Source organism: Tetrahymena thermophila (genome assembly GCF_000189635.1).
Source record: "Tetrahymena thermophila SB210 genomic scaffold scf_8254788, whole genome shotgun sequence".
NCBI classification, from domain to species: Eukaryota; Ciliophora; class Oligohymenophorea; order Hymenostomatida; family Tetrahymenidae; genus Tetrahymena; species Tetrahymena thermophila.
Window position 1 is genome coordinate 40,135 of NW_002476544.1, and position 12,279 is coordinate 52,413.

The following is a 12,279-nucleotide window of genomic DNA, read 5'->3' on the forward strand; positions in this document are numbered from 1 at the left end:
TCCTAAAATGTACAGAATAGAGCCTAAAAATATGATTAAGGTTTAAAGACACACTCCCAAATTATTTGCTTAAGATTTACTTTCTAAATTATAAAACAAATTCAATGTAATAATAGGAAAGATAAATAGGTATATTTTGGCAAACTTTTCTATCGTTACTTAGCTTTGAATGCTTTTGAGCCATATTAAATCTAAAAAAAGTATCTCAATAATGTTTAAAGGCATAGTATTTGTTTAAAAGTAAAAATAGCCTATTTTTTCGAAGCAAAATATGATCAAAAATATATTTCTAAATGAATAAATTTCTAACGTTTGAGCGAAATAGGCTAAGTAAATGTTTGCTAACAAAAATAATAAGCTAATAACTATAAAAAAATTTTGGTTCCACATTTTGCCTACTTTATATTTTACTATCTTTTTGCCTTATAAATATTGTTTTTTTAGTGATTTTATTTTTTATGATATGATAAAAGCATCTTAATCAAATTTTTGATCAATTTGTTGTGTATGTATTATCAAAAAAAAGTTAAGAGTAAATAAGATAGAGGCTTATTAATGCTTATTATAGGCAAATTTAAAAATATTCAATTTTACTATTAGATTTAGATATAAATCTTGTATGATTAATAATGAAAGTAATTATTCAATAAATTATGGTTTTTTAATTTTCAAATTTATCTTACCTCATGAATATTAAGAAGTTTTTGAATCATATTAATTATTAAAAATAATGCGATATTAATAAAAAAAAAATCTTCAAAATCAAATATTTATTTATTGTCTTTAGATAAAGTTTTTTTATGATAATGATAACTCTAAGTTGTTAAAAATACAAATGATAGTAAAAATCAACAATTTTTAATTAATTAATTTATCAGAATTTATTTTTAACAACAATATAACAATATGGCAAAAACTGACTAATTCTAAATTGTTTTTAATGGAAAAATATTAGTTATTAAGATAAATCAGTAGGCATTATAAGTAAAATGTTTGTAACATATTTCATTTCACATAGGAAAATTAATAAATTTTAACTTATAAAATTTTATAATTTGCAAATTTTAAACTCCAAATAATCGATGAATAGTCTATCTAATTTTTTATTCATTTTTTTAAATACTATTTTCTTTTTAAATTAGTATTTGATCAGTGATTTTATATCTATCTATTTTATGCTTACTTAAAATAATTTTAAGTTCATAAATACTACAAATGTAAGTTTTATTAGTTTATTATTAAAGAAATATATTTATAATAATGAATTTACTATAATATACATTTTTGTTTTACTTTTCTGTCAACAGATACAATACACTACACTCTTTTTTTTATGATATTAATGGATTAATATGATTGATATTTCAATTATTAAATATTTAATAAAATATTTACTTTTATACGAATTAGATCTTTAGCTATGCGATTGGTTGTTGAACATTAAATACAATCTTAACTTTATTAATAAATATGATTGATAAAAAATAAATATAATTGATCAAAAAAAGTTCAAAGATATAGATTGTAACATATAAAATCATTTTGACTCTTATATTTTATGATTTGGTTTAATCAGTCTATTATACTTTTGATATATTTAATCATTTAGAATTATATTAGCAATAAAATCAGTTGACATTCATTTTGTTTTTATCAAAGAACTCTGAAAAAGTGAAAGATTAAAATCATAATTAAATAATATCAAATTTTTTATTGTTTGCTGTAAATTTAATTACAAAACAATAAATGATATGATTCAAATGCTTGAATACAATTATCATGATTTAGTAATTCAATTTATATTTTAATTTTTTTAGATGAAATACAAAAAATATACAAAATCAATTACCTTTAACTACAAATTTAGTTACCAAGATTGATATTATTTGCTGCTAATGAAATTATTTAAAAAATAAATAACACCATTTTTATTTATAATAATTTTACAAATGGTTTGTTTGATACTTGGTTTTTTAGTTTATATAATTTCAAAATAAATATTTTTATTATCAAATTTATTTCATGCTTAAAGTCTAGCCAACTATTTTTCTTATTTAATAGAGATTATCTATATCTTTAAAAATTCATCTAAATTTTTAAAGTATTTTAATAAAAAATGTGAAATCATTTTATACTCCTGTTTGAGAACACGAATTTTAAAATTCTCCAATAAGTATTTTGTAAATTCCCTTTTTTTAGTTAAGTGAAAAAAAAAAATTGTTAAAATTTAAAAATTGTAACTTAAATAATATTTTTTTAATATTAATTAGTACATAAAAATCTAATTGCTAATAGTAAGCAAATTAAAAATATTTAAATTTTATTTTTGTTTTTAAAATATTTTTAGAGGATGGTTTCTTTAAGGTTTTTATAAGTTCTAAAAAGTTAAACCTCTATTTTAAATCAAGATTATCAAATTCGTAGAATAAATCAATCTATTGTAACTTTTCAGAAATTCAGTAGAAGTTAAAATCAGTTCTTGCAAATTTTGTCACTGAGAGAAATCAATTTAGATTTTTTATTAAATTGCAGTTTCTAGCAACATTTTTACAGAATTTTAAATTTATTTGTTTGATTATTATAAGCTTAAAAATATAAAGTAAATTAAATTTTTAGATTATTTATTTTTTTAATATAGCTGTAAAACTAATCAAGCGAATGTAATTTTACCAGTTTTAAGCTGAAAGAAAATTAATCAAAATTAGAAATTTTCTTAATTTCACTTTATAAATAAATTAATATTTCATATATTCTTCATCATAACAAAAATTTAAATATTGAATTTCTTTTTAAAGTAATTGTTAACAAATTTTACGAAAATAAAAACTATTTAAAAATAAATATTTCAAAGCAATTTATTTGTTTGTTTGCTTTTTTTGTTTTTTTGCTTATTTTTTAGAAGGATTCTTCAATTTAAGATATAATTATTATTGATTGGAAAGGGGGCAAATAAATAATAATAGAAAAATTTAATATTGTAAGAAGAATGAAAATATTTAAAATAAGCAGAATAATTTGATAATAGTCTATGCCATTTACACATAACAAAATATGTGCATGAATATAAAATGAAATTGTAATAGTCTAAGTTAAATAGTAATAATATTCATAAAATATGGAATTTATTACACTTTTATAATAATTTCTCAAGTAAATTTAATAATATTTTACAGAAACTAAAAAATTTATAAATTTAAAAGAGTCTTGATGATAAAATTTTTAGTTCATAAACAAACATCAAAAATTATTAAGAAAAATAACCATTTTTATATAATTTTAAATGTTAGTCTCTTTATTTTTACAAATGAAAATTATTAAGAAATTAATTTAAATTTTATTAATTTCTGATGGCAATCTCAATTCAGGCTTTTGAATAGAACTAAATATTTATATACTAACATATGGTTAACACATAAAGGTGTGCAATTACTTTTAAGTATTGTATTTAATCTGCATATGATTTCATAATTTGAGTTGTAATAAGTCTTCAATTTGAAGCATAAATATTGAATGATTTGTAAATTGTTAAGAAATAAAATATAACCAAAACAAATTCAAACAAGATTATTTGTATAAATTAATATTTGTAGTTTTATAAGTTAATAATTAATGTGTAATCATTTCTTTTTATATGTTTTTATATTTACTTACACTTCTTATTGTAAGGCCTCTTTTATTAAATTAATCATCTACTGATGAGATATAATATCATCTGTTTTTGATGAAAAGAGCCAATCATTTGATTCTTTTTCTAAATAGCTATAGAAAATTTTGCTTAGATTTTTACTAGATATCATTCTTTTTAAAATGTAATTCCACCTATTATTTTTTTTCTTCATCTCACGAAGGAAGTTTTTCTTAATATTGGTAATATTTTTGTGAGATCCTAAAATACCACTAAACCTTTACATAGCTTTTTCGTTGCTCAAGCTTTTTAAGTATTTTGAAAATCCTTTAATTATATTTTTGATGACATTTTATTTTTGTTAAAATTAATAGTCCATATCAAAATTTTATTAAATGGGATTTTAAGCAAACATCAAGCCATAACTTTGTTGAGAGTTTAGCAAAGTATTTTATTGAATATCTGAAAAATTTGAGAATGAGTTGGTAATTTCTTATTATATAGGAAAGAAAATGTCATTTTATTTGAACTCAGTATCATTAGGAAATTGTGAAACAATATCAAGAAATAAAGAGATAAGTTGTTGTGACATTTACTTGCAGTTTGTAAATTGTTAAAGAATTTTAATCAATCAAGAGAGAATAGGTTGGTTGTTGTTAATCTTAAATTTATTTATTTATAAATATATTAATTATTATATGATTATAATATTCGATCTTATGATTCAATTTTATAATACTTAATCCACTAATGTTTACATTCTTAAAATAGGAATTAATATTATCAATATTTTAAACTAAATTTGGTTTGATTTTTTATAAAATTAAGGGTTTTTATAGATGTTTTTGCTTCTTTATAGATAAGATTCTATAATAAACATTTTTTATATATTATTATAAAATAACTGTTAAATCAATTTAATTATTGTAAAATAGCTGTTTCTTTTTTTATTTTTACAAATTATAAACATTTATTCGAATTCTAGCTAGCTAGCTAACAAATAAACAGATTGATGAAAAAGTTTATATAAATTCAACTTCTTGAATAAAAACAATAAAATCTGAACTAAATTTATTCAAATATAGTTTTAAAGATTTTAATAATTATAATACAGAGCATATTTTGTATCAAAAATATCCATACTTTTATATTTTAAAATATTATTTTTATTTGGTACATTTATTTATTTTGTTTTATCTCTGTATTCAGGATTCTTACATAAAAAAAGCTGAGCAATATTTTGTTTAAAAATTACACTTATCTCAATTAAAGCTAATCAGAATTTTAAATTTAATATGAAAAAAAATAATAAGAAAGCTTAAAAGCTATAGATAAAAGACTTACTTTTTATCTGTTTTATCCTATATTTTTCATTTTAAATTGATTTAAATCATTTTAATTACCCAAATTTTACTCAACATTACTAGTTGATATAATTTTTTTAACACCATTTAAAATTCTTTTTCATGATTAAAGTAAATTTTGAATCATATAAAATTTATATACTAACATAAAGATAGAAAGACAATCAAGCAAATAAAATCTTTTATTACAATTTCAATAAAATTAATGTTAAACTGCACAAAATCAAAATCTTGCTCTAACAGAATTCTATTAAGCAAAATTTTTAACACCATAAATTTAAACTATACGTAGACTCATTTTGATTTTGTGTTAAGCTGATTGCTGATTTAGTGTTTTCTATAATTAAATATTTAATCATATAAAATGCATGAAGTAAACTTAATAATTAGCAGATTCTAATTTTTTAATTTAAAAATTTATTAACCCGCTTCTAATTTCATGTGCATTAGATGATTGTGGACTTTTATTACTAAGGTATGCTTTATCAATCTTGTTTTAAGAAATTTATAAACAATTTATTATTAAATCACAAAATTACGCCAAAAACTGTTTAAAATTGATTATTAGTTATTATTCTTTTTTAATAACTTTTAATGAGTTATTGTTAATTCATTAAACTATACAATTTGTTAGTTTTTGTTGCTATAAAAATAATATTTTATATTTAAATTAAAATACTAATTCCTATATTATATTTTAAACTAGTTATTTGATATAAAAATACAAAATTTTCTTATAAAATAAATCTATTATAAATGTAATAACTTTGATTAATTATTTTATGGAATATTTTTTGATCCTGAATAAAAATCTTAATCTTGATATTTAATTTTTGTAGTAATTTAATAAAAAAAGTACTTGTATTAATGCTTTTATAAAATTGTAAATTGTTTTCATAAAATTTTTTAAAATGTCAAAAATTTTTAGAAGTTTATTTGAAGATTTTCTCATTTTGAAGTATTCAATTCGAAGATAAAAAATATCGAATAAATCTAGAAATTCAATAGAAAAAATAAGAAGTTTTCTCATTTCTTATTAGTTACTATCTAAATATTGATTGATAGAAAAGATATTAAAAATCGTCTAAAAACTTTATACTAAAAACATATTCATTTAATAAATAGATTTTATTATTTTCTAAATTAAATGTTTTAAATTTCATAGTAAAGCGAGCTAGGAGACGTCTGCTCTGGTCAAAATTTTGGAAAGATGGTCGTAATTGCATTTTACGCTGACTGGAATGAGCATTCGTTGAATTATATTGACCAATTAGAAAGTTTAATTGACATTAGTCCTTTTCCAGATGTAGTTTTTGCTAAATGTGATGCAGAAAAAGTACCTCAAGTTGCAGATAAATTCCAAGTAACTTGTATTCCTACAGTCATAGTCACTGAAACAAGAAGGCAATTGATTTAAAAGTTTGAAAATGTTGCTCCTGCTTTACTTATTGAAGAATTAACAACAGCAAATGAATAATTCAAAATAAATTTCGAAGATGAAAGAAAGAAAATGTATGCTAAAATAGATGGTTTGCTTAGTAAACCTGGAATTATTGCTTTTATTACTGGTACACCAAATGAACCTGAGTGTGGATTTACTCGTTAGCTCGTGGAAGTGTTCCAAAATCTATAAGTTAGATTCGATTACTACAACACTGAAGCAGACATGGCTATGCTTTAATTTATTCGCCATTATTCGAAGTGGCCAACATTCCCTCAAGTTTTCTTTAATGGAAAATTAATAGGCGGTTTAGATGTTGTAAGAGAACACATTGCAAAGGGTACACTTGAAATTCCTCCTGAAAGTAGAATTTCTAATCCAGAAACTAGATTGGAAAACATACTAAACGAAAATAAGGCTATACTCTTTTTAGAAGGCAAGCCAAATGAAGAAAATCATAATCAAGAAAGTAAAAAAGCAGTTGAACTTCTTTAATAAACAGGGATTAAATTTACTACTTTTGATTTAACAATCGATTCTCATTTAAAAGAATACCTTTAAAATAAATATTCTAAATAGCTCCCTGTTTTCTTTGCTAATTCTAACTTTGTTGGTAATCTTACTACACTTTAAGAGCTCTCAGCAAAAGGTGATCTCTTGCAAACAGTGCCTGGAAATTTATGGGTTCTTAATGGAGAATAAAAAATAAACTACCTATTGAAAAGATGTGAAATCCTTGTTTTTATTAACGGAATTCCCAAAGACACAAAAACCAAAGAGTCTCAACAGATAATTCATTTGTTAGAAAGCAAGTAAAAGCGTTATGATTTTTACAATGTTGATGCTGATGCTGAAGTTGAAGAAGCATTGAAGAAAATAACTGGAAAGGAAACAATTCCTTTGATTTACGAACACTAAAAGCTTATTGGAGATTTAGAAAGCGCTGAAAAGCACTTTTCTTGATTATAAAAACGAAATTCTGTAAAAAAATAGGTTTTGAATTTCAATTAGAATAAATAAATTAATTGTTTAGTATTAAGTTTTTATATTGAAAGTAAACAAGTGAATGTTAATTAATGTTTTAGATTTTAATATTAAGAAATGATTTTTTTGTAATAAAAAAAATACATTTTTAGAATTTTTAAAAATTTGAAATTCAAACTTATTACCATTATTTCGAAATAACTAAATTTCTTTTATTTTTTTATTTATGGTAGTGTAAATTAGGAATAATATTGAGATGTTGCTTTTCGAACTTAAAAATATTATTGATTTTCATATTATAAAATTATTATTTTACTTTTTTTAATATAGTAGAGTTTATGATGATATAAAATATTCATTTTTATTTCGTTTAAAGAAAATATGGTTTAAAAATGAAGGAGTGAGGTGTTCTAACATCTGAAAAAATTGCATGCAATTTTGAGAAAGCAAAAAAAATACTATACTATCAAGAGTTAATAATGAATCTTTACATATACAGTGGAAATTTTGTTTATATTAAAGGTATAAAATTCGTTTATAAATATATTTAAATGATACTATCTGGAAACTTATAATTAATTGATAATGTTTGAATTGAAATAGTCTAATTTAAAAATATAAATTTTGTATCTGTTTAAATTTAACTTAGATTTTTTATATAGAATATTTTATTATTATAAAAACTGAATATATACTGCTTTTTCTTAATTAATTACAAAATTTTTTGAATTTACTATAATTTGTGTAATCTTTTATTTAAATTTACGTTCTTCATATTTAACGAACAAACAAATTTATATTATTTATTTATGTCTTTTCTTTTCTATTTTCTATTATAAAGATTTTTGATGTTTTATTAAACGATATAAAAGCATCTATCTATTGATTTGGGATGGTATTAAGAAAATTAAATTGAAATTGTTTTAAATTTTTTGTTTATTATGAAATTCTATCGTTTAGTTATTGTTTGTAATTTAAAAAATATGAATTATTATCAATAAGTATATACCCTATTTTAATAAAAATAATCATCTTAACATTTTTTTTTGAATTTTGAATTTCAGATTTCATCAGAATCAGAAGAGTTTGTTTTGTGTTTAATTTTCGTTGATAATAAATGATGTGGTAGGAAAATTTAGTTGAGACTTAATTGAGGATTTTTTTATCCTTATTTATTAGTTTTCTAATTTAATATTTAAGCGTTTGAGTTTTTCAACATTGAATTTTTAATTAACTTTAGGGGTAAGAATTGTATTACTGTAATTCAATACAATTTATTTAAAAAGTATGGATTTTACTTTTGAATTCGCATTCTTATATATTAATTCATTTATAAATCTTTTTTATGTCAAATATTGTTTGTTAGTTTTTGGATATTTTTAGGTTTTTGATGTCTTTTTTACTTAAATGTGTATTTTTTAATTATTATGTTATTTAAAAAAAGAGTTTTGTTTCTCAAAAAAGTCAATCTACAAACTTTTTAAAAGTTTTTGTGTATCTTAAAAATTATTTTATGCTAATTTAAATTAAAGGTTCTTAAAATATAAAATGAAGAAAGAAAATATTGAGAGAGATAGAGAGCGTATTCTCATTCCTTGTAAATTAATAATAAAGAAAATACAAAAAGCACATGAATCTGCATATTTATTAAATGTTATAGTTATACAATTACACAACTAATTTAGAGGTATTTAACAAACACATGGGTTTATTTATTAAATTTTGTTACACTTAAAAGTGTAAGTTTATGAAATAAAGGCAAATGTTTGGGTATTTTACAATTTATGTTGAAAAGTAATATAGAAATAATGATAATGATAATGAATGCATGACCATAAATAATATCTTTAAAATGATTTATACCTATAATCTTTAATGCATTTGCTAAAAATAATTAAATAACAAAAAATATTCATTGCATATTATAAATTAGGATTGTGAATTGATTCCTAAATGAAGTTTTTCGGGTTATATTTTTAGTTAAACAATTTATAAAAAAAAGTTGTTTTAAAAAAAAATTTAGAGATTTATTTGATCATTAAAATATTTTGAAATTATTTTTTTTTATGCAAAATATAACATTTAAAAGCTATTTTAGAAGATCTGCTTTTTAAATCAGCAGGTTTTTATATTTCTTTTATAAACTCTATTTTGTATTTATTAGCTTTGCGACTTTTTTGTGGAGATAATAATTTAATAACTTATTGCTTTTTCTTCTTCTCTGCTTTAAACTCAGGTCGGTATTATAGTTTCTATAGTTTCATAAAAAATCCTTGTTATTTTACTTTCTAAATATAATTTTACGATATTGAATTTTGCCAATTCAAAAAAATTCTTAAAAACTTGATTTTGTTGATGATCAAGGAAAACCTAATATTTTTGAAAAAAATTAATTCATTTTTATTTTTATTTTTTTAGTTTAATTTTAATTTTAATATTTTAGGGACTAAATTTGCAATATTTGATTTTATTAAAAAATAACTAAAGCATACTATGAGAATATGAGAAGAAGCCCACACAAACAAATAATCTAAATATGATATTTGTTTAATTAATTTAAATTTGATGATGAAAGCCAATTTTTTCATAAGCGAAGCCTTTGCAAGGTCTGTTTAAGAGTAAAAGCTATACAAAATAGTGTTTTAATGTAAAAAATTTTTTATCAAAATTGTAAATATTTAATTGCTTAATAGGATATAAATTATAACATGTTAAATACAACTAATTTTGAAAAAACATTGAATTACTCATTAATCATTACAATTATAGATCATGCATATGAGATATTAAAAAAATTAAAATATCATTTGGAAAAAATAATCACTTGCTATTAACATAAGCAATTGGTTAGAAATTTATTTTACTTTCTTGATGGTTAAACAATTTTTCACTTAAATATATGTAAAAAAAGCAAATTAATTAATTTTATTTAAACCTTTTGCTAGCCAGCAATTTTTTGATTAATTCTAAATAGAATACATACTTGATTTAGAGATATTAATTGCTTATGATAATATTAATATTTGAATCAAAAATTAGTAGTCTATTACATTAATTAGTGTAGAAATTATTTAAATTCTGATTGAAGAAATTCAATTTATGTATAGAAAAAATAAAAAGCCATTAAATACATTTGATTTGTTGTTCTAATAATTTATAATAAAAATGATAATATAAAGTGCTATTGAAATAGCACTTAAACATAAAAAAAATACAAGTAGTTTGATACATATTTAGTTATAGTGAAAAAGGTATTTAATTTAAGTATTTTAATATAGATTTTTGATAAGCTTAAGAAAGTAGGATTAATCACTTCTTTTTATAGGTTTTTATGTCAATTTAAACTCCATGCTAAAGAGCCTCCTTTAGCAACTTAATCATAGCTTAATGAGAAAAGATATCATTAGTGCGTGAAGTGGAAAGCCAAAGCCGGGCTTCGTTTTCTAAGTAGCTACAAAATATTTTACTAAGATTTTTACTACTTATTATTCTCTTCAGAATGTAGTTCCATCTATCATTTTTCTTCTTCATCACACGAAAGAAGTTTTTTTTTATATTTGATATGTTTTTTTAAGAGCCCAAAATATCGCTTAATCTTTAGTAGGCTTCTTCATTATTAATTTTTCTGAAATAATTTTAAAATCCTTTGATTATATTCTTGATAATATTCTATTTTTATTAGATTTAGTTGGCCATATCAAACTCTTATTAAATTTAGTCTTTTATATTTCTATAGCCGATTCTTTCTTCAATATTATCGCATACGTTTTATTGTATTTCAGATTGAGAGCAGCAGCTGAATTTGTCTTAATTTTCAATATTTTCGACCCTGTTTGATTGTTTTTTAATTTCATGTTACTAGGACTCAGCAATACTTAAAAATAACGAGATAAGTTAGTAGGACATTTTTTAAAAGTTAGTTAGAATTAATAAAAAATTAAATAAGTATTTCTATATAGATAGTCTTTTTATCTTTGTATTCTTCTTATAATTTAGTAATTAATTTATTAATAATTTATTCTTTGCAATTATGATTATTGCTCCTATTTAAAGCCAATAGTTATTTTTTACTTCTATTTTTAATATGTTTCAAGTAAGTAAGCAATATCAAAGAATTTGCTTACAATTCAACTTGTAATAATTATAATAATTATAATTATATTCTTTTTTAGAATTGCTCTCACTCTCTCTCTCCTCACTCCCAACTTTGATTTTTAATTACTATTTTTACTATGATAATTGCTTGAATTTGAATATTAAATAATAATTTAACAAATTTTGATTAATTTATGATGGATGACATATTATTTTACAACAGAATCTATTTAATGCTTACTAGTCCACTATATCATCAGCTATAAAAAGGTGATTAATTGATCTATTTATGTTACAAAAAATAAATAAATTTTCAAGTAAAGCATTCTCTCATTATTTAAATGTTCTGTGACAAAATTTCTAAATACTTAGAAGCTAATTTCTTTTTTGTTATCCAATTTACATTTTTTTGTATTTAATTAACATTCACCTTTCTCACCATTTAAATTTAGTTATTTCATTGATATACGAACCAAAAAAATATACATACATCAAATTAATTCTTTTTTAGTAAGTTTGATTTGCTATTAAGTTAATTGCACTTTGCTTGTTTTTCAATGTGATATATATATATCTCTCGCCTTTTTTCCTTGAAAATTATAAATATATAATTTAGCATAAAGAAATACCTACTAGAAGGTATTTGAATTTTAATAGAATAGCTAAAAATATAACACTTTTTAACTAAATTATTTCATATTCTAAATACATCTATAACCACTTAGACTTTACACAAACGACAAAAATGCAGCTTTATATTCAATAAAATA

General features: G+C 20.6%; 3 protein-coding genes across 3 annotated transcripts; 1 reads left to right on the top strand and 2 right to left on the bottom strand. All coding sequences in view use genetic code 6, as the record gives it.

Moving 5' to 3' along the window:
- Nucleotides 1-3,617: 3,617 nt before the first annotated feature.
- On the bottom strand, nt 3,618-4,217 carry TTHERM_00259340 (hypothetical protein; the record flags this gene model as incomplete). Its single annotated transcript, XM_001008984.1, has 1 exon — nt 3,618-4,217. The coding sequence occupies one exon, from the start codon at nt 4,215-4,217 to the stop codon at nt 3,618-3,620; it is 600 nt and encodes a 199-aa protein (XP_001008984.1).
- Nucleotides 4,218-6,136: 1,919 nt separating this feature from the next.
- Nucleotides 6,137-7,393, top strand: TTHERM_00259350 (monothiol glutaredoxin-S11 protein; the record flags this gene model as incomplete). The annotated part of the gene is made up of 1 exon (XM_001008985.1): nt 6,137-7,393. One exon carries the CDS (start codon nt 6,137-6,139, stop codon nt 7,391-7,393), a length of 1,257 nt encoding a protein of 418 aa, XP_001008985.1.
- A 3,330-nt stretch (nt 7,394-10,723) lies between these two features.
- On the bottom strand, nt 10,724-11,320 carry TTHERM_00259360 (hypothetical protein; the record flags this gene model as incomplete). The annotated part of the gene is made up of 1 exon (XM_001008986.1): nt 10,724-11,320. One exon carries the CDS (start codon nt 11,318-11,320, stop codon nt 10,724-10,726), a length of 597 nt encoding a protein of 198 aa, XP_001008986.1.
- Nucleotides 11,321-12,279: the final 959 nt, after the last annotated feature.